At 36.3% G+C, this 24135-nt stretch overlaps 1 protein-coding gene across 11 annotated transcripts in view; it reads left to right on the top strand.

Annotated features, from left to right (window-relative positions):
* Positions 1-24135, top strand: part of NAV3 (neuron navigator 3) — an 813571-nt gene that overhangs the window by 617805 nt on the left and 171631 nt on the right. For 10 of the 11 annotated variants that reach the window (XM_074375364.1, XM_074375362.1, XM_045519434.2 and 7 more), the window contains 2 exons: positions 11595-11663; positions 14850-14989. In XM_074375364.1, coding sequence (XP_074231465.1) covers positions 11595-11663; positions 14850-14989 — 209 coding nt within the window. The remainder of the gene's footprint in view (positions 1-11594; positions 11664-14849; positions 14990-24135) is intronic. The other variant, XM_074375361.1, reaches the window with a different exon arrangement.

The raw sequence follows: 24135 nt of genomic DNA, 5'->3' as shown, positions 1-24135 counted from the left end.
TCCCCTCTTCCTGTGTATAGCAGTATGAGGCTTCCCTTGCTATGTGCAGAGCAATAGCTCCATATACTTCCAGTTTTCCAAAATCTGTTGAAGTTGCCTGTTCATTGATGGTCGCTTTTCTCTATCAGATTATCCTTTGATGTTGTGAATTTAAGCCTTAGTTATTCCTTTATCAACATGCTAATGGCATCACATTCATTGCAGAATCATTCTTCATTCTGATAACTTTATTTTTTCTTTAACAAAATAAGAATCAATTAACTGAGCTTAATTTCTCCAGACAGAAACTGACAACATTGTAATTATACTCTATCTTTGGAAGGGAGTTGTGAGAATATAATATTTATTTTGAAGTATTAGACTGATTCTTAGTTGACAGAATGTGAGACTCGTGCTCTCTGACATAAATGTCTAGGTAAAAGCAATGGTGAGCCAATGTTTCATAATTTGGTCTTTTAAGTACCAAATACGTGACTCATGTATCAGAGAGCAGTGACTCAGAGTAACTGATTCGTGATTTATTGCTGTAACATTTTACTTGAGGACATTTTGATACCTTGTTTATATATTTTATGAACATTGTCTCCGAAGCACTAGAAATTATTTGGTTCTATATTATTTTTAGTATTTATGGGGCACTCTCTTGTCAAACAGAGCGCTGATAATGTAAGCTTGATTATATCTGCAATTTGATACCATATGAAATTATTATATATTACTGTTTTCCACTAAAAACTCTTTCACAAAGATTCAAGTTGTTGACTTACAATAGAAAATGCAACTGTTATGAAAACCCTAATTATCATGTCAATATGACTTGAATATTTTCCTGTTGTCAGATCTGCATGGAAAACCAAATCAGCAGGAAATGACAGGGTGAGCATAGAACTGGATTTGGGGGACTTGCACGTTTTTGCAGCTGAGTTAGTCTTGATGGTTACATTTGCTTTGCAGTAAATTGAGAGTAACCCAATTATAAGGAACTGTCTAAAATAGACTTTCTCATTGATCTTCTAGACATTCATTTATATGATGATTGTGTAAGTATAGTAATGAAAGGTCATTTTCATGAACATGTGTATGAAGAAATAGCTTGTTAACATAGTCTGTGTTTTCTACAATACTTTTTACATCTTCAGAAGTATTAAATGACCCAGATTCTTCACTAATCAGGGTAGTCTTGTCCAAAGTGTGTTGAAATTTTCAGTTTAGAAAATAGTTTTGTCTACCAGTATTCTGGGTCCAATTTTTTTTAAGGTGGTTTCATTAAAACAAACTTCTGGAATGAAGCACTGGATGCATTGCAGTGTAATTTGAACCCAAAATGAAAGTCATAAATGGAAAAGCTCCACCACACAGCATAGTGTTTGACCTACATGTAAGTAAAAGCAGGGTGGAAGATCTAATTTACGGTAACACTGGGGGAGAAATACAAGCCTGGTTTCCTGAGTTCTCCTTTATCTTGAAGTCCTGCATTCCTAAGAGACTTTGATGCAGTAATATCTTACCCAGGCATCTCCCTCCTCAGTTACTGTTTTGAGAGCCCACAAAAGCAGACCATGGAGGTGGCCTCATTAACTGTCAGTTGAAATTTAAGATAAGACTGAGGTTACAATATATTTACATACCACATTTCACTAATGGGATAAGTTATCACAGTAACCTGTCTCACATGTAATCAGGGTGATATTTCAGCCACCCAGCTACTAAGAAGAAACACATGTGGGTGAAGACTGAGTTTCTGACTCATTTATGGATTTGGCAATAACTGTTTTTAGTGAAGTCTCTGCAAAATTGAAGGATAGGGACAAAATATTTTTCTCACATACCCTGATATAAGTATAGTTGTTACAAAATGTCTTAAATATTTTTGAAGGAATGTATATGATTTTGAAGTACACAAGATATTTTGCAGAAGTGGCTGGACACTCTTCTTTTTTAGAGCTAGTAGCTTGGCAGTTATCATTTTATAACATTGCCTAAGGATCCTACAGAAGGGAAACGATGTATACTAAAGGAAGAATTTGGTTTAGGGAATTTTTTTCTTTAAATCTTAGTTGTGAAGATATAATTTTATTTCTATCCTTAGCTATCATAGAATATATAAATAAATATATTTCCGTCTATCTCAGTCTTAAGAATGTTAGTCAATGTGCTTTACTGTCTTCAATGTTTGTTATTTAGTGCGAAAATCCTTAGTTAAGACTTCCTTCCAATGTATTTAATTATAATACATCTTGGGCAATTTATTCCTAGTTTTCTCTCAAGCCACTTTACTTTGAAAGGAGATAAGTCCTGCCTTCTTAACATGATACCATCTTATAAAAGTAAAATTGGGAGGTAAAAATTTTCCACTAAAACTTATGCCCGAGAAATTTCTTATCTCATATTCTGTAATTTGTTTCTTTGTATCCCTCCTTGGTTCCTTGGAAATAGTGTTTATGGAACAAATGTGATGTTATGATTAAGCATTTTTTTCTCTTTCTTTGGGAATTGGGAGAACTAAATGTCTGGCTGTTGAAGGATTATTTGTAGGGATCTCCACTCATATTTGTGTGATTCCAAGACTGGAGGGAAGAAACATGGTTGATTCTAAAACAATTTCTGCAAAATAATTGTAATATAGATGAGGAGCTATAAAACCTACGTAATATGAAAAATTGCTCTGAAAAACAGTTCATTCAATTATATCTATATTAAGTACAATCATTTAAAAAGTTACTGTTTCGTGCCTTATTTTTATGTTTTAATGAACCAGTCACTCTTCAGCTGGGCATAGTTGATGAACACCATACAACTTAATGAAAACCAGTATTGTTCTAATGATCTTTCATATATTACCTTGGAGCACAGTGTTCCTTTTCATTGATGATTTGAAAGATCAGATGTGACCTTTCAACAAAGAAAGATTCAGCCTCCACTATGTACGAAGAGTTATACTAGACGTGCAGCATAATATGATGATGCTTTAACCTTTCAAATTGTTCGTCACCTAATAGAAGACCTAGACATTTAAACAGGTGATTCAATAAAGGATGCTGACTCAGCTAGCAGAGTGCAAGAACCCATTCAAGTGAAACATGAAACGTGAAAATGCCATTTCACGTTCAGGAAGCTGCCACGATTTGGTCAAGGAGAAAGTGAAAGTAGAAGTGTGTTAGATTTCAGTTTAATAATTCACAGAAAATAAATAATGGAATGAAGTGCACTTTTTGCACACTTGCCTAATATTTTTGTGTTACTCCTTCCAAGCTTGAAGTCAGTTCAGTTTCCATTAAATATCTAATTATACTTCTCAGGAAGGGTTTTGTATTAGCAGACGTGGTTTTAAGGGTTATACTTCTCACAGTGAAATGGTCATCCCTTCATGTTTAAACCTAATTTGCCCAAATTAAATCTTTCTAGCACAATGCCAAAACATGTTGGTGGCCAATAGAAGCCTTTGTAATGGGTTTTTAATTGGTTGACTACATCAAGGGAATATATGCTTATTAGAATAACTGGAACCCAAAACTAAATCAAATTTCTCAATATCTATGTCTCTTTGCCACTTTAAAATCCTTAGGAGTGTGACGTCAATGTCTTATTTATTCATTTATTCAACATCCAAAAGTACTGTACATTTTAGAAGAGAACTGTTATAATAAGATCATTAAGTGATCTTTATCTCTACTGTGAAGGGGGATTACTCACCTGTGAGTAACCATCGTCCTAGTGTTTCCTGTTACTTCATTCACCTTGTGACTAGTGACATCACTTATAAGTAGAGTGTTGATTTTTTTTCTCCTTGTAAACTGTACCAGGGCTGTTACATCTCTTTTTTCTGCATCTCTACTCTTATGTAACCATCCTGTACAGCTCAAGCCAGAGGTCCAGGAGCCATCTTGGATTTTTCCCTTTAATTCCAATGTCCATAATTATAACTTCTCTCATTAATCATGTACTCTTATTTCCTGTGCCTCTGCCTCCATTCAGGCCCTCATCAGATCTTTCCTGAATTAGAGCAGTGAGTTCCTACATGGTCTCCTGGTTCCAGGCTTGCTAAATATCCCAACTTCCTTCATCCTCTAATTCCTCGTTTACATGTCTCAGGAAAAGGGTGTCATTAACCTGAGAATTTCCCATTTATTTTGCAATTTAAACCTCTTGATATTTTCCGCTGCCATCGGAACAAAGGTTCAGTCTCTTAGCAAGTCGCTGTGGCTTTCCAGGTTCTTACCTGGGCCAATAGTAGACGTTGAAAGAATATTTTCATTATCATAGGAATTAAACACCAGTTAAGACAATTGAAATATTAACTGTCTCGACTGAGATTTTTGCCTGATAGTAGCCAATGGAGATAAAGAATGATAGAAGTGTGAGGCTTGGATACTAAGTTTTGGTGATTTTTAACGATACACATGTCCTTTATATCCGGGTCCAACGTGATGTTTCAAGATGAAAGCTAAGGGACAAGATTATGCAATTTTTACTTCTGCATGGAGGTTCACTGCTAGGATAACTGCAGAAGAAGCAGAACCTTCTATAAGAATCCGACCCTGAACCACTTAAAATCTTCTTAACAATGCATTGAATGAGAGCATAAGGAAGAGATGCAAGCAAGTTTTTATTTTCATTCTAAGTCTTTTGATTAATAAGCGTTGCTGGAATCCTGGCCGAGGTTCTGAGGCTGCCACAGGGCTCAGCAGAAAAGTGTGTTTGCTTGATTAGTCAGTCATGTGTGCAATGAGCAGAGTGGCAACTTATAAATAATGTGCCGTCTTTGCCAGCTCTTCCTAAAATGTGGCTTAAACATTTAAAAGGTAATGTTTACTTTGAAGATTTTTGAGGAGAGCTGCTTGGTTACTAAAAGTATCTTACTATTTAAAATTTGTTTCACTGCCTATTTCAGATTTCTCCATAAAGTGACCTATTGAATGAAATTATTTCATATTCTCTGAGTGCTGAAGAGTATCTGTTCAAAGTAAACTTATTTGAGACTAGAAGAGACGATACTCTGAAGGCAATAAAAAGTTATTATAATGTTATTATAATATATAATTATAATGTATATTCACAAATCCAAAAGATAATGAATTAATCACAAAAGAAGCATTAGAATACTGCAAGTTGTAATTTGCAAGAAAATGATATGGTTTACAAGAACCCAGTACAGCTTATAGAATCCAACAGATGAAAGTTCAAGTTTCGGTACTGTTATTTATAAGATGTGTAACTTGTACAAATGATTGAATGTTTAAAGCCTTCAATTTCATATTTTTCAGTCAGCAATAGAGTATTACCTCTGCAGGCCCATTGTGAGGAATAAATGAGAAAATAAACATAAACTGTCTGTCACTTAATAAGGACACAATGAAGATGTGTCATTTTGTTCCCTCCTTTAGTATACTTCTGATGATTCCATTCTTCAAACAACTTCCCTTGGTTAAAAGATGGTAATTAACATACCCTTGTTATGTAAGTAATAGTACCCAGTAAATAGCAGACAGTTATTTTGTGTTGAACCCCGTGACAGGACCTGAGAATGCAAAAACCAATGTACTGTAATTCCTGTCCTGGCAAACAATGCGGTCTGTTGAGGAGAAAGGCATTTACCCTGATAAATTCCCATATGAACCTAATGCTTAGACAGGAATAAAGACCTGGGACAAAACTCACTCTGGAAGGCTTGGGGAATGCCTCAACAAGGAGGTGACATTTAAGCAGGATTTTGAAATAGAAGTAAGATTTCACAGTGCAGGGGGAAGAGAAGCAATGGTGTTTCAGATGAAGGAAACCATTAGAAAAGCTGTGGACCTATGGGAATAAAGGTCCCAGGCAACGGGCAGAGGTGTGGTGGCAGTGCAGAACATGGGGTGGAGGACGTGTGTAGGAAATGAAGCTGTAGAGAGTCTGAGACGACACCCAGAAGCCCTCTGTGTGCCAGATCACAGAGCTTGGACTTTATCCTGCAGACAATGGCGAGTCAACAGCCATTTCAAAGAAAGAGATTGATATCCATTCTTTCTGGGGAAAGTTCATTCTGTTGACCGGGAGAAGAGTGATGAGATTTGACTGAAAGTAAAAATGGACTGATAACAAAGAGACTAGTGGAGAGGCATTGTTAGAGTCCTTCAGAGAAATGACACAGAAGTAAAAGAGGAGTGGGTCATCCTCAAGACAACTTTTTGTTTAAAGGGAAGAAAATGTTGGTGACACGATGTTTAAATAGCAAAGTCAAAGAGAGGGGATGATTTTTTTTAAACATTTTTTATTGTTATAGTCATTTTACAATGTTGTGTCAAGTTCCAGTGTAGAGCACAATTTTTCAGTTATACGTGCACATACATATTTTCATTGTCACACTTTTTTCACTGTGAGCTACCACAAGATCTTGTATATATTTCCCTGTGCTTTACAGTATAATCTTGTTTACCTATTCTACATATGTCTGTCAGTATGTACAAATTTTGAACTCCCAGTCTATCCCTTCCCACCCCTCTCCCCCTTGGCAACCACAAGTTTGTATTCTATGTCTGAGTCTGTTTCTGTTTTGTATTTATGTTGTGGTTTTTTCTTTGTTTTGTTTTGTTTTGTTAATTTCACATATGAGCAATCTCATATGGCATTTTTCTTTCTCTTTCTGGCTGCACTTGAAATGAGATTCTCCAGGGACATCCATGTTGCTGCAAATGGCATTATGTTGTCATTTTTATGGCTGAATAGTATTCCATTGTATAAATATACCACATCTTCTTTATCCAGTCATCTGTTGATGGACATTTAGGCTGTTTCCATGTCTTGGCTATTGTAAATAGTGCTGATATGAGCATTGGGGTGCAGGTGTCATTTTAAAGTGGGGTCCCTTCTGGATATATGCCCCGGAGCAGAATTCCTGAGTCTTATGGTAAATCTGTACCTAGTCTTTCGAGGAATCACCATACTGTTTTCCACAGTGGCTGCACCAAACTGCATTCCCACCAGCAGTGTTGGAGTGTTCCCTTTTCTCCACAGCCTCTCCAGCATTTACCATTTGTGGACTTTTGAATGATGGCCATTCTGACTGGTGTAGTTTTGATTTGCATTTCTCTGGTAATTAGTGATGCTGAGCATTTTTTCATGTGCCTATTGATAATTTGTATGTCTTCCTTGGAGAATTGCTTATTTAGGTCTTCTGCCCATTTTTGGATTGGGTTGTTTGTTTTTTTCTTATTAAGTCATATGAGCTGCTTATATATTCTGGAGATCAAGCCTTTGTCGGTTTCATCTTTTGCAAAAATTTTCTCCCATTCTGTAGGTTGTCATTTTGTTTTATTTATGGTTTCCTTTACTGTGCAGAAGCTTGTAAGTTTAATTAGGTCCCATTTCTTTATTCTTGCTTTTATTTCTATTGCTTGGATAGACTGCCCTAGGAGAACATTTTTGAGATGTACGTGAGATAATGTTTTGCCTTTATTTTCTTCTAGGAGGTTTATTGTATCTTGTGTTATGTTTAAGTCTTTGATCCATTTTGAGTTGATTTTTGTGTATGGTGTAAGGGAGTGTTCTAGCTTCATTGATTTACATTCTGTTGTCCAGCTTTCCCAACACCATTTGCTGAAGAGACTGTCTTTATTCCATTGTATATTCTTGCCTCCTTTGTCGAAGATTAGTTGACCAAAAGTTTGTGGGTTCATTTCTGGGCTCTCTATTCTGTTTCATCAGTCCATATGTCTGTTTTTGTACCAATACCATGCTGTCTTGATTACTTGTAGCTATATAGTATTGTCTGAAGTCTGGGAGAGTTATTGAGAGAGGGGATGATTGAAAGAAGAAGAATGAGTTAAGGCTTGAACATTTTGGGGATATCTGGGAGAAATGTAGCTGATTGATCTAGGAGACATCGAGATATTTACTAAAGATCCTCTGAGTTTAGAATCGAGATTGAAGTATAGAATGAAGATTTGATATAAAAAGAATAGAGGAATAGATTATCTGATGCCTAGGATTATGCTTTTGAAAATATCCATGGCCATGGTACAAAATGTAGGAGATAGGGATAGTGAGTGGACCTGTATCTGAGAAGGAGGAAGAGCAGTTCGAGAGAGAGCGTTGCATTGAGAAAGCTAAGTGAGGTGAGGATTTCTACAAGAAGGAGGGTGTCAACAGTATCTAAAGCAGCAGAAGGACAGAAAATGAGGCATAATTTGAAATGTATAGATTGCACTCTTTGACTTTGGAAAAATGTGTTTTTTCTTCCAAGATTAAACATTTGTGGATATTCTATAGAGCACAGCTTCTACAATTTTATTTTGCATAGGAATCCTGTTAAAATGCAGATTCTGATTCAGTAAATTTGGGATGAGACCTAAGATTCAGCATTTCTAACAAGGGCCAGGTGATGCCAATTTTATTGGTCTGTGGACAACACTTTGGGGCTTTGGTGGCTAATAAAAATAAGTCATCACAATTCAGGATCTGTTTATTTAGAGAAGCTTTCTTTCCTTATAATAAATGGATATTACAGTTCCACATGGGGATTTGCACTGAAGCTGAATTAGATAGTTCTGACAGTTTGGATCCTTCTGTGTATTGAACACCAGATGAGTTTCATCCTTTTTTTTTTTTTTTTTTTTTTTTTTTTTACTGACTGTCTCTAATCTCCTCTTCCCTTTCATGTTAGGGGAAATAAAAAGCATTCCCTTGATACTTTATTTTATTAGATAGATGAGCAGATACTTCCTTTAGTAGAACCCACAGTGAGTCTCAAAATGTTTATTTTTTTTACTTTTGTTTCTGATACTTTTTGCCACCCATTAGCTTGAGGGAATTTCATATGACATTTCAGGAAAATAATACAAAATCTTCCAACCAGATGTCTGCAAATCCTTAGTTTATTGGTGTTCTCACTCCATTTATCTGCTCCCACCTGCCTCAGAGCTGTGTCTACATGTCCCTTGTGTCTATTTCACTAATAAGTTGCATTAGCTGAACCTACTTACCTGCTTTGTTAGAGTCTGTTTGTAAATCTGAAGCTAGGGAAATGGTATTACAAGCACTGTGTGAAAAAATGCATTTCTCCTACATGGGGAGCCAGAGTCAGGTGAAAAATTAAGAAAAATAAAGGAAGTGGGAGGCATTGTGGAAAGTGTTGGGCTTGAGGTAGTGTGATACATGTGAAAATTGAAGGAGAACACAGATGCGAATAAATTTGTAGACATTGAATCAGCATGGCAGGGTATTGATTGCACATCCACAATAATTAAAAGGAAGGAAAAGGGAAGAGTTGACTGTTGAGGTTTCAAGCCCCAAAGCCTAAAGAAAATGATGATCCTGTGAACAGAAATTAAAACATGAAAGAAAGGATCTGATTAGAACTCAGAGGGGATGAAAAAAGAAAAATGGTGCGTTTCATGAGGTAATTGATTTTGAAGGTCATGGAAATGGATAAGTCTTTTGTTCAGTTGATATTGATGACTGGGAGTATGATGCAGACATTAACTCTAGTTTCTAGTAGATTTTACTTGAAAATTTAGGTAAGAATCAAATGAAAGAATGCATACAAGTGTTTGAGGAAAGATGGCATATGAAAAAAACATGTCTTTAGGAGATGGGTAAGGGAAGAGGGTCTGGTGAAGAAAAGAGAAGATGGACAAGAATGATAGTGGGCAAATCAAGTGAGTTTGTTAGTGTTTGTTACAAACGATAGAGACTGAGGAAGGCAGAAGGAACAACATGACCAAATACAAAGATATTAGAATATGGTGAGAATTTTATAAAACTCTTGTGTGCTTCAAATAACAGTTTCACAATTAAGAGGATTGCAGGGCAGAAGCTGGGTTTCAAAGCATGAAAGTAGGAGGGTTTAGTACAAAAATATAGGCAAGAAGTAGAATATTTGCTCATTATCAATTAGAAAATCCATGTGGGCCACAAAACCAAATTGATTTTAACCAAGTTGATTAACCTCTGTAGATTTTATTTTTGTTTTTCCATTTCTATACTAGAAATTATGATACGTCTTTAAAATTGTGGAAGAAAACTCAGTGGGGTGGCTTCAGTCCCACATGTACACTGTTTGGCATCTCTTCTGCTGATATTTGTGTTCAATTTGAAGGGTACAGAGTAAAAGACTTAGTGGTGAACCTTTGCGTAGTTCTCTTATTCTTGGGCTGAAAAAGTAGACTGGGAAGTTCACAGATTTTTTTTCTACATTGGGTGATTTTAAATTTAAATTTTGAATTAGTATCTCATTTCTTTGAAACATTTTGGTTTTTATGTTTACAGTTGTTCTCTGATGTGATGGTTGCTGATGTAGTTTGGCCACCTGTGGCCAGTTGTCTCAGAGCCTCGTGCAGTTAGGAGACAATGCACTGTACACAAGTAAGAATATACCGCATATCCAGTGTGAAAAACAAGTGCTCTGCAAAGCTGTCTAGATATGAGAATTTATCCCTCTCTAGCCAGGACCTGTATTGCCCACCAGACTGACTCCATGGAGGAAGAGTTAACTTAGGAAACATGTCACCTTCTTAAGGAATCCTTCCCTTGATGAAATACCCTGTGCTGGGCAGCAAAACACCTGGGTCTGCCTCAGCAGGGCTCCCCATGTCCCTTCCACCCCGATCCCAACACCTCCGTGCTGTTCCTGTTTCCTTGGAGGCCTTGGAAACTGCGCGTGCACAGCAGCTGGGTTCACATAGCCTCACAATTCACCAGAAAAGTGATTCTCCACTCAGACGTCAATCCGTGGCCATCACAGGGCCCGTGAACATGTTCCAGGTCTGCTGGGTCAGCACACTAATGTCAGAACCATTAGGAAATTTAGAAACCAGTTTAAATTAAAACACAACTTCATTTTGTTTATAAATTACCCATTGCTCCTCACAACTTGGTTTAAATAATGCTTTTGGGTGTGTTTTTGACAAAGGTTTTGATTTTTAAAATCATCAAGAATTGTAATTCAAGATGCCCAGAAATTGTCATCACAAGTTGTGCATTTTGTTTTTGAAACATAACTCCATGTAATCTCAATTTTTGCATAGATCTTTCTCTCCAGAAATGTCATGTATTGATAACTTCCTTAAAACCTTCTGTCTAGGACTAGAGGTCAACCAGAAATTATTAGGTAAAAACCAAATATTTTAATAATTTGGTTTTCAAAATAATATTTAGATTAAAACAGTATATTAGAAGAGTCTATTAAAGAAAATACTGATTCTCATTTCATACCCTTCTTTTCATTTTAACCTTTTTGAGAAAGAGATCTTTCTATCATGTAAGTCAAACTAGCTTTCCTGATGTTTTCATTGTCATTTACAAAGGTTGGATTTTCTATAAGATGGAATACTACTACTTAAAATAATATTAATAACATCACACAGCCATTATTTTAAAGTCATGGATGACACACTTTATTACCAGTGGTACCCTGCCTTATCTCCTGGTATGTTCATAATCAAAGGTCATGGTGTATATGTTGCATTATCATAATTTTCTAATTAATTTATCCTTTATTCACGTTTATACATGTTCCAATTGCATTTCATTAACTCATAGTTTTCTTGTAAGTTTGTACTTTCTTTCCATGTTCAAAGAATCTCTTTAATTCAATTTCTCTGTTTCTCCTCATACAGTCTGGCAGCCAGATATGCAACTCAGTCTAATCACAGTGGAATTGCAACCAGTCAAAAAAAGCCTACTAGGTCAGTTAATATCTCTAATTTATTGCTTGTTAGTAATAATAAAGTAAATGCCCCGTGATATTTTGTCCTATCATTCTAAATTTTTTTTTTTCAAAAAATGACCTACTTCTGGATGACAAGTTTAGAGTACTGAATTCTTCCAAGCGAATTTCCAGACATCCTTCTCGAGGATGAATGTGTTGTGTTAGATCATTACATGGGTTTGGGTTCTTCTATTTTAGGCTCGTTATATATCATGCTGTGACTGGGCTGAAGTCTGGGTTCTAGGCTCAGAGAAAGTCAAGGGAAGAAGTTAAATTTGCAGACCCCGTTCTTTCCAGGTCACAAAATCCAGAAGTTATACAACAAGATTGTAATTGCTTTTTGAAATGAGCATGCATTAATGATTGCACATTTTGAAGCAGAATTGAAAAACATGGCAGATTTTTTGGGGGAAGTTAGCACCAGATCAGCCTAGACTGTTCTTGTATCTATAAGAGTTTAAATTGTTCCTTCTTTATGACATATGTATTTCAAATACAGCCTATTTTAATAAATGTCGATGCATTATGTACTGTTTGGAAAATACCGGTATATAAAAATGTGTGGACAGGGTTTGATTACTTTTAAATGTTAAGTTGCTGAAGGCATGATGGTACAGCTAAGTGAGGCCACAGCAAATGTGTTTTGCACCCCTGATTATTATGTGATTAAATGTGCCATCTCACTCACAGGGGAGGTATCTCAGCGGTGGTTTGCTAGTCAGTATTGTAATAGTGAGTCATACGATGCAGTGTTTGACCACAGGGACTGCTTACGATGCCTTGACTTGAAGAATGTGCCTTTTTTCCCTTTGCCTTGGTTTTCTATGTTCATTTCCATAGTAATTAAAATGATTCTGGAGAGGCAAATTAAAAAGGTATTTAATTAAAAAATCAGAAGAAATGATACAAATTAGGATGTGCAAAGAACAGTGACCTGCCATGTTCAGTAACAATTTTTTATTACTTCTAAGACTTATGAATGTAAAATATATTTTAAGTACTTTTTGATTTAATAGAACATCGCTCTTTTTTCATTCTTTCTTTCTTTTTTTTTGACTCTGTTCTCATTTCTCTTTTTATTACTTTGATGAATGATCTGGCACTCTGGCTGACTGTCAAATTAGGCTAATGAGAAGAGCAAATGGATTTTTTAATTTGCTTTAATTTGTTCTTCTGAGAACTAAATATCACTTGGCTTCATGGGTCACAGTAAACATTAAAATGCATTCTAATTGCTTTCTAGAAACAGGTCAAGTTTCATTGCAAGCAAGGCACATTTTGTGACAAAATTTGTTTATACATGTGAATTTGGAACGAAGTTTCTGAGTCTATAGCTGTGTCTGCAGGACTAGTTCTCAGGTTTATTTTGATTGGGACATTTTGCCAAATTAATTCATTGAGTTCTTTCTACACAGTGCAATCACTGGTACTCAAAATTCCTGGTGTCTGTGGTTATCGTGCTATACTTACAAACCCTGTAGACCCATTTGAGCAAAAGTTAAATGCTGGAGTCATTTGGAAAAGATTCTGATCTTGTGGATGACATAACCTCTAGCAAATTAGCTGAAGGAACTATTTACTAACCATATGTATTTAAACTCCAAAATACAGTCAACATTTTGAAACTATTAACTATTCCAAGATATCAACATTCCTGTTTTAAAGCTGGTATCTGTGTTTTCCCAATGTTCATTCCATTTTGCAATCTTTTTACTATTTTTAAAATGTCTATGGTACATAGTTAAGTCTTTGATTTCCTAGTAATCTATGGAGATGATATGTTAAGTAGTATTATAAAGGTGAGTTAAAATTTGAATATTGTAACAACTGATTGTGAAATTGTGGTATTGGGCAATATAACAATCTGTTATATTGGCTCCTTTATTTTAAAAATTTTGTAAAGGAGAACAGTAAAAAAAAAATCTATTGCTACATTTATAAGTTCTGGATTGTTTTTGTTTATTTTTCTTTTAAAATAGAAATTATTAGAGCAGTACACAGTGACAGTCACATGGTGGCAGCAAATACTAGCAAAGATGCTAGCAGCCCTTCATGTCATGTCTTTAAACGTGTCTTAGAATGCTAATCTTAGTTCTTAATTTCCAGTTTTTAATTTATGTGAACTGAGTTTATTATACATACAGAATATATGCTGATGACATGAAATAAAATATAGTAATTGCATATTTTAGGCACAATTCTTGAAATAATTGATACTCGACATTTTAATGTGGAAACTGTTTAAACAGTGAAATAAATGATCCAAACTGATGTATGATTATAGATCAAATAAAATAACTGGAGATCATTAATGTCCTCTAATTTTAAGGTAGTCTGCATATATTTTCCCATGTTCTGTCTTTCCTACCCAAAGGGCAGCTGAAGGTGCTCTCATTGTATATACCTTTTAAAGTGTCATTTGACTAATAGAGATTTTCTTCTGAGACCTGCACCCTTTCCTGTCATGTGACCTACGTGATCAGTTGGCCACACTTCATTAGGGATAACCAGCTAAAGTCTAGGTGCTTACTTTTGGCAAGAGGATGAAAGTTTTCACATGAGACAGGTCAGCTGAGTATGAGCAAACTCATGACCTTGGCCTCCACACCATGTTTTAGATTAACTGACTAGCTTAGATATTCCATAAGCGTTTGCTGTTTGCAATTTGCGCTATAACTTTGTTCTTCTTCGTATTAATGTGCAAGTTAGTTTAGAATACAGCTACTTAAGAAAACAACAATGTCCCCACACGTTGAGAAGAACACCTTAACAGCAACTGAAGGCAGCTGATTAATATCCTGAGAATATAGTAAAGTAGTTTTATTTCCTTTGCTTTTCATGTAATTGTTATAGTGCCTTTAAATCAGTTTTATTCATCAGGGCTGTGATAAGCATGAGTTTTTTGGAGATCAATTTATTTCTAATTACCCTGCATTATTAATATACTTTGGAGGCAAATTTTAATCTATGAAACAAGATTTGCTGAAGATTCTCAAGCCTTGTGTTTAGCCACTTGTCACTTAAACCACCATTTTCTGCTGAGTAGGTTTTAGAACATCATAAATTATGATTTTTCCCATTAACTCTTCCTTGCTCAGAGCCTCCCGTTCCCTATCTTTTCATAACATACAATAATGATGTAATTTTTCTTATACTATTTCAGGCTTCCAGGTCCCTCTAGGGTGCCAACTGCAGGCAGCAGCAGCAAGGTCCAGGGAGCCTCCAATTTAAATAGGAGAAGTCAGAGCTTTAACAGCATTGACAAAAACAAGCCTCCAAATTATGCAAATGGCAGTGAAAAAGGTAAGTGTTCGCCCATTACATCATTATGACACAAGCCTAGAGAATGGGTCTCGTAAATGACATGCTAAATCTAGTATTTAAGCAGTGTTACAGCACTGGGAATGGGAATGCTAGCAGTGAAATTTCTGATATTACCTACTGTCTCCTTCTGAATTCCTGCTTTCTTACAGGACCTTTCTTACCTAAAGAACATTTTCAGGAAATAAAGTCATTTATATTAAAATGGTTAATTCTATCTCCAAGTATAAAATCTGTTTCTCAAATAGAGTTCCTCCTGGATGTGTATAAATAGCATTTTCACTTGTCTTCTGATGTTTTTATGAACGCTTATCCTGAAATTATAAATCCATACTTAATTTTGTTGAATCCATAGTTTTAGTTAACATCAGTCCCATAAATGTTTTAGGCAGTTAACGGTTGGAGTGTCAAAAATTAAGACATAATTATGAAGGATGTTTAATCTTTGAAAAGCAGCAGGATAGATAAGTATAATGACCTGAGTTTCTCCTATAAGAGACAAATTATTTATGTTTGTTTTATTTTCTTGAAAGCGTGTGTGATAGACGTATCAAATCACAACAGAAAGAAAGGACAGTTAGTGGAAGTCTGTTAAAGCTGTATTCACTCTATGATACGCAGTTCTCTGTAATGTGCACAGTGTGTATTTAAAGAGGTGCTGACTTGAGACATCCCTGTGGAGTCTGCCTACAAGTGGGAGGTGGTGCTGTTTACATCGAAACCATGAGAAAATCAAGAACCTATCTTGTTGAGAGCAGTGTGACTGAGTGAGGGGCTCTGGCATTCTGACAGATTATGATGGAGTGTTTTCAAATCATTAAAACTTCTCTTCATAGTATTTAACTCTCCATGAAACAAGACATGAAATTCAAAAGTGACAAATAGACTTAGTTGAACAGCTGGCAAATTTGGTTCCACTGATTCAACCAGGTAGAAACTTCTTTGCTCCTATTAGGTCATTTCAGATTGTTTCATAGAAATGATCTGATGAGACTTCTCTTACTCAGACATGAATTGACAGGGGTGATTTATGAATTAGACACTTTTATGGAAATGCCCTACTCATTAAAACAAAACTGGACAGGCTGCAAATCCCTGGTCAGCAAAGCAGTGTATCTTGATTCCTGTAATAGCTCCAGTTCTTGAGTTGAATGAGAAAAGAAGAAAATAGTATATATTTGGAAGTTAGGATTTTGGCTTTAAAATAAAGTATAAAACCTTTGATTTGAGAAACTAAGAAACATCACTGAAGACTTATACTTCTGAAGCGAGGTAGGGGACTACAGTTTCTCATCGGAAGAACATCTCCCTTATTTTGTAACTTTCCTAGAAAGCATCTTACAAGGCCTGTATGTGCCGTGAAATTCTAAGGGCAACTAGGTGTGTTTAGACAGAGATTTGCCGAGTGGACTGCTCAGGGTTCCAATTTGGCTACGTGATACTACAGTTATACAATATTTTTGCAAGAAATGAATAATAACATTAGGAAAGAGACCTAGAAGTGCTCTGGATGCCCTAACACTTTGATATCATAATGTGTTTTTCTGCCACATCAGATGCTTTTCTACATATCTGGTGTGTAGAAGAAAAAAATCCAAAGGTAACCAAGTATTCATATTTTTCCACAGCCATTCAGCCTCTTTTAGGTCTGTCTAGGATGCAGTGCAAAATTAGAAAGTAGCAATCTTTACAGTAACCACAAGGTGGAGACAGATGACAAGCATTATGAGGCTTTTGACGGTAATAAGCATAGCTCCTTAGGTGCCTGTAGACAGCAAAAGACAAGAGCTTTCATGGTGAATTAGCCATTACTTTTAATTCCAACTAAGTAAAATTCCAAAACATTTAAAGTGTATGATCTCCCATTCACAAATATTTCTGATACATCAAGTGTAGGCATTAAATGCCTGTAAACTGCCGATACTAATTAAAGCATGGATCACATTATAGGATATAATACAGCCAGCCATCTGGAGTTTGTTTTACATGCTATATGGCATTTTCTGTTAACATGGAATTAGAGCTTCATGTCAGTAATCCAGTATCACTGCTTCTAAGTTAATCGTTGTGTCATGCTAGCTTCTATTTCCAAAATATTAAATTACAAGAGCAAACAAAATAAAAATTAATGTTACATATGAAACAATTTATAATTTAGCCTTTTGGCTCTTCCAGTGGTACTTTTTTTTTTTGGATGAGCATGTTTTGTTTGACCTTTTTGACATGGAAATTTGTACTGGTAACATAAAATATGAAAATATAAGATTCCATCTGCTGACAGGTCGATCTCTGTGACAAACTAGTTTGTACATATATCCTGGGCGTGACCAAGTAAGGTGAAAATTAAACAAGAATTTTCAAAGATTGCAGTAGTATAATGACATAATTCAGAAGGTATTAACTTGAGTATTCTAATTGCCATTCCTTTTTAGTTAATAGAAATTATAATATTTAAATTTAATAAATTATTCTTACTTGAAAAATTAACCAGACTGTCTGTAAATGTGCTCCCTGAATGCTTCTAAGTGAAAATGTACTTCCCACTTTTTTTATAACAAGTCTCAGATGATGAGTTATGACTCAATTGAGGAATCTTGAGAATTTGTAATAGACACTAAATGTTTATTCACACTGAAAATAATTTCACTTCTTTCTTAAAAAACATACTGTTGAAAGCCCAGTAGCGTTTCGCATGTATGGGGTTGTAAAAAGAGCTTATTTGCAAATTGTGTGACTTACCTAATGAAAGGAAATCAATAGAGAATCACAAATTGCACTTCAAATGCGTCTAATACCATTTTTTTTAATAATGCCATTCAAAAAATAGTTTGCTCATCTCACCGAATGAATTAAAATGTCAGTGAACATGGCCACAGATTAATTATCACTTGCAGAGAAGGCTGAAATAGAAATGTTAAAATGGAAAGTAATACCATCCTGCCAGTCTGTCGGAAAGCGGGAACAAATTTCTCAGAACAAATGGTGAAATGAAGATACCATTGTTTGCAGGGAAGCATTTCTTGTGCGAGTCTGAGTTTCTTCTCTCGGTGACCTGCCACTCAGAAACTGACTATGAAAAATATGCTCTGACACCAGCATTTGTCAACTGGCCCATGCAGCCTAGGTGATTACTCTAGACAGGGATACGCTTTAAAGAAAAACCAAATATCTGTTCACTGGAAATCAAGGATCTTTTAAAAAAAAAAATACCCTGGTTCATTTGAACATACATTTTACATGCCTGAAGCAAATTAAATTAAGAAATAATTCTTGTTTTATAAAACGTAGGTGATAAATGTGAAAAAGGCTGAACAGTTTAGTATTACTAGGGTTGTAAATATCTCTAGCTTTATTTGGAATTCAGTTTCTGAATTATGATCTGTAAACAGTAATTCCTTGACAGAGTTTGTTGTGAAAGGGATGTTTTTCCGTGTTGCTAAGAAACATGCCACAGTACCAGCGGGCCTGCTACCGTCTTCTTAATTGTTTCTCCCATGTGGTTCTTACCTTGTACCTGTTCATCTAAAGAAGAGGAGATTCCTCTTCTGTCCTCCTGGATTCTAACGAAGTATCTTCCAGTGTGGAAGCACTTTCTTTCATTTACACTCAACATAGATTCAGTAGGATTGATACGGAGAATTTGGCAACATTGAAGTTGAACTTTTTAAAACTGTAGGTTTTACGTGAATGCAGTATTAGTCATGAAATTTGACCGTTAAAACATAGTTATGCAGTTCTCACACACTTTTTTTTTAATCACCCTGAAATTACTATAAGATCAAAGAACTGAACTGTCTTACTTTCTTTTCAAGGCGATGCATGTATGTTTTATTTATTATATTCCTTTTCTCAGGTTTTAATTATGTGTTCCACCATGACTTTTTGCTTTATTTCCTTAATATTTACACAAATATACAATATAATGTTAACATGATAATTTCAGGTTAATCTTAGGAATTTTCATGAGGCAAAATAATTAGGTACATAAATCAAGGGATCTGAATAAACAAACTTGGGCATGTATGTTGTTTATGTATGTGTGCACGCCCGCACACTGAGGTGTACGCATATTATACATGCCTGTACATGCATTACATACTTTAAAAAAAAAACTGGCTGGTAAATGGAAGCCTCCCTGCATTTTGCAATACTCCACAAAGCTGCACTTTCCCATTACAAATGGTACAGTATGTGCGTGTGCAGGATGGACAGTGCCTCTAGGGTCCCTGTGATGCTATCCCATGTTTTTGCTGAGTCATCATAAAATGGATGATTGAGCTATTTTGCAAGCCATCGTTTATGGAAGACAGTGTGCTGAGGTGACAAGGGGCCAGTGGGTAGCAAGACATCTTTAAATTTGAATGCTACTTTTTTTTAACTTTCAAAATATTCAACGTATTTCGGTATATCATTGCACAATGAGAGTCTAAGTTAATTATTCACCACACTCACTGCCACGGTCACGTTGATTCATCAGTCCCTTCCTTCCATAATGATCTGTGATGCTGAAGCTGTCCCATATTTAGCAGGGACCATGTATGTCGCTGAGCACAGTGTCTGCTATGCAGTGACTACTTTGGAAAGAGTGATGCTGGTGTCATCTTGGTTGTTGTTGTTACTTTGTGTATTTTCTGTTGCTTCATGAGTGAAAGCTGGTTTGCTCTAAGCAGCACATAACTCAGTGAAGGAGAGAGAACTGACTGAGGTGTCCCTTGCTCCTCTCACAGACTGGTATCACTGCTGGCCACATGGCCCTAAGCTCTTGAAGCCATCATCTTTCTCTAAACTTCCCATATGCCTGTTGTGACTGCCGCATTTACCTCCATGTATTAATTTTAGAACTAGATTGGCATCTTTCCCAGGTCATCCAAGTTATCTTTTTTTTTTTTTTTTTGGAAAATGAGATAACTAAAACTTAAGTCTGCAAAATGTAGATGTTTTCTAATCAGGAATTAAAATCTATTCTTACATCACCTCAGAAGCATGGTGCCAAGTAGGATGCCGAAGGAGAGAGTATACAGTGTACTGAATACTGAGTGTCTTGTGTGATATTATCCCCATTTATATTCTGCTCATTGAGGAAGATGGAAACCCACATTTCAGGGTGTTACCCAGTTACCTTCACCATTGTGTCAAACATGTGGCTTTGTGGAGAGCCATACCAGCAGCAAACGTTTGGAAAGGAGATTCAAAAGCCACCAAATGTTGGAGTCACATAAGCCAGGGTTCCACTTTGAGTCTGTCTTCTCTAAGTTTTACTATATGTATGATTTGAAGCAAGTTACTTTCTCTTTCTTCAAGTTTCTCATTTATAGCAAGAAAAGTCATACATATGTTGCAAATTATTACGGGTTTAAATCAAATGCATGTGTGAAGACTTGCCATGTGATACCATGTATCAGAGTACTTGGGAAAAGCAAGCAGATGACAAGTCATCTTACTTGGTTGTAGCGGAGTTGGTGGTGGTGGATGTGGGTGGGAGAAGAAGGGGAGGGAAGGGAGAGGAGGTGGAGGAACCATTCTTTTTGGAGGCCAGAGATTAGAATCAGCCACAGGCAGAGAGAAGCCCTGCAAATGCAGGACACAGATTTATTGCAGGGATACCTGTTCTCTGCCACATACCCGGGTAACCATTCGTTCATAGTCGGAAGCTGAGTTAACAACACTCAGAAATGTATCTGTGAGACCAGGCTGCTCACTATTGAATATACACGTGGCGGAGAGACAGAGACTAGACTTTGCGGCAGCATCCACTCTGCAGGAGCTGCGGACGCTGCCATTCGAGCTGCTTTTGTACAGCCTTTCTTATGAGGGGTCCAGAGAGACGCTCATTATTCCGATGCTTCCCGGGTGCAGGGTGACCTATGATGTGTGCTCTTAATGAAACCTGAAGCACCTCCTGGCTGCTGTATGGAGATGAGCTCGGGACCGACTTCGAGTTGAGCTCAGAGAAGTGTCTTTTATGTGTGTACTCCTCCAAGATAGATTTCGCAGCTGTTGCTGTGACCATGACTGTGGGTTGGAGATGGGTGTTACAATTTGGAATCCCTTGTGTCTCATTTTTGGGTGTCGTGATGTTGAAATCCCTCTGTACTTGAACTCCTCCAGCAGTCTGTCTAGCTAATGTCTGCTCACTTACAAAGCATCCTGACTGGTCCTTTTTACCCTCTCTTCTCATCTTCACCAAAGCTCACAGGCAGAAAAGGGTAGGAGTCCCCGGACTTCTTTTGTTTAATTATAGTTGATTTACAAAATGCTGTGTTAGTTTCTGGTGTACAGCATAGTGATTAAGTTATACATATATATTCTTTTTCATATTCTTCTTCATTATAGGTTATTATAAGTTATTGAACAGAGTTTCCTGTGCTATACAGCATGACCTTGTTGTTTGTCTATTTTGTATATAGTGTTGTGTATCTGCTAATTGATCCCTCCCCACTCCCTTCCCCCTTTGGTAACCGTAAGTTTGTTTTGTATGTCTGTGAGTCTGTTTCTGTTTTGTTAATGAGTTCATTTCTGTCATCTTTTAGATTCCACATATAAGTAATATCATATGACACTTGTCTTTCTCTGTCTGATTTAACTCAGTTAGTATGATCATCTCTAGGTCCATCCTGACTTCTTAACCTAGTTACAGAAACAAAGAAGACACGCACTAAATATGTGGTTATAAAGGACACTAGGTAAACCTGATGGGCTCCTTTTGATTTTACGGATCCTTCACCACCAATTGCCAAGCATTCAGGGGGACTATTAATTCTGCACAGCTATGGAATATGTAGTGAGTTTAGCCAATATGGATGCTGTCATAAGAAAGAACTCATTAAAGCTGAGAATGTCAGCAATTGCTGTGATTTCCAAGTCTGTTCAAATTTTAACTCAAAACATGGTCTGTGACCTGCAGCATCAGGCATCCTATGGGAGCTTGTTAGAAATGCAAAATCTCCTCACCCCGCACCCCCCGCAGATCTGCTGAATATGTGCATTCAGTAGGATCCTCAGTGACTTAAAGGCACATTAAAATTTAAGCCCACTTTTGTTAAACACTTAAAATGTCAGACATTCTAAGAGGATTATAGAGCTCGGGCTCGAGCATCACACCCCATGGGGTCAGATCCCAGCTCCACCACACACTCCTCACTAGCTGTGCACCACTGAATGAGTTGTTTAAGCTCTCAAAGCTTCGGTTTCCACAAGGGTGAAGTAGAAATAGGAGCCCTTCCCCAAGAAAGGGAGACAAAGTAACTGAGTATGAAACTGTCAAAAACAAATAAACAAAAAAACAAAAACAGAAAAGAAATAGGAGCCCTTCCCTCCTCATCAGGTTGTTGGGAACACTAATGTGAAATAATATAAGGAACTTTCAATAATGTGCCAGTCAGCATTTTTATATTTGTAACAATTATTAATATTCTTTTCATTATAGAATAAGAAATATCACAAATAACTTTTGAGATCAATGTAAGAAAGGGAAGATAAATTCAATAGGATGCCATCATGTTCCTCTTAACAATAACACAACAAACTATACTTTGATTTTGGGCAGATACGATGTTTCTTTCCAACTCCATCTCCCACTATATGTATGTACGTATTTTTAAAATGTAAATGGAGTACATTTTTACATAGTTTCCTACAAAAAATATATATCCCTACTGCCTTGAATGCCTGCATATCTCCCTTAGCTCATGTGCCTTGATCTTATTTAATATTGTACAGCCCTTTGTGTACTTCTGATCTCTACCATTTTCTTTCCCACCTCCTACTCGTTTAATGTTTAATATATGCCATTCATCTTTTATGAGTCTTGTTTCTTCCCTTTGACGAGACTGGAGAGTCTTGCACAGAATAGCCACTCAGTAAATATTAACAGATGTGCTAGATACAAGTTCTAGAGATTGTAGGAACTGAATAATATTGATTAATATTTCTGTAAATAGTAGAAAAATAGAGCTATATATGTTGGAGAGAAATCAGCAAAATGATGAAGTCACTGTGTGAAATGCATGGACATGTCTACAAGTCACAGAACTTGAGAAAATGCATTTTGTTTGGAGTTATTCTTAGTTTCCAGTTGAATCTAGGTAATTGAGAAATAAAGTTCACTTCATCAAGTTCTGTTAAAGGCATTCATTTGATATGCACTATTTTCTATGTTTCTCTGTTTGTTGAATAATATTATAATTGATAAGCCATTGTACTTACCCTTATATATTTGAAAAATAGTATAGTGGTTGACAGAGTTAACTTAGAAACCGAGCTAAGTTCACTCCTCAGTTCTGTCACTTACAGATTGTGTTCACTTTGGCGAAGTTATTTAAGCTCTTTGTGCTTCAGTTTCTTCATGAGCAAAATGAGGGAAATACAATTTTCATGCAGTTGTTGGAAGGATTGAGCTAATGTATGCAAATAGTTCAGCGCTCATCACATGGTAGGTACTGTGTGCACAGTATAAAACTACGCATAATACAGGCATGGTCTTTGCTTTTATGGAATGTACGTGCAGTGCAGTGCAGTGGGGAAAATGGGCGATTACAGTGGACTTACAATGGCTATAATAGAAGACATAATTAGCTATCAAAGAGTGTAGCAGAGTCACCTCATCCAAAGTTGGTGCTTGGAAGAGGGTCAGAGGTGAGGACAATGTTTTTGTTTGTTTTTTCCCAGAGGAAGTGAGGTCAAAGTGAGACCTGACTAATTAGTAAGAGTTATTCTGAAGAAGTGTTTGTTAGGCATTTCTATGTATAGGTAATCAACCTGCTGTATCTGCTACTGAGAATGATTCAAATCATGGTAAAATGTTCACAGGCTCTGAAAGGGATCTGTATGTGAAATAAATTTGGAATTACCTATACTTAAAACAGATAGAAGTAGAAGACTGAGATTCATTCACTGAGAGTGAACGTATTTGAGACAGTGGACGTTTTGGCTCTTGTTGGACTTGTCTGGAATTAGTCAAATTAGTTTTTCAAAACACCTTAGTGTTTGTGTATAAACCAAATGGAGTCCTACAAATATTCTAGAAATGGATGCAACTGCACACTTCACATGAATACTAGAAAAGATCAGTGTATCATATGCTTTAAAATTTAAATATATCATGTAAGAATTTTGACTTATCAGTAAAC

The sequence above is a fragment of the Camelus bactrianus genome, chromosome 12 (assembly GCF_048773025.1).
Source record: "Camelus bactrianus isolate YW-2024 breed Bactrian camel chromosome 12, ASM4877302v1, whole genome shotgun sequence".
NCBI classification, from domain to species: Eukaryota; Metazoa; Chordata; class Mammalia; order Artiodactyla; family Camelidae; genus Camelus; species Camelus bactrianus.
The sequence above is the reverse complement of the archived record's forward strand: the minus strand, read 5'-3'. Positions and strand labels throughout refer to the sequence as shown.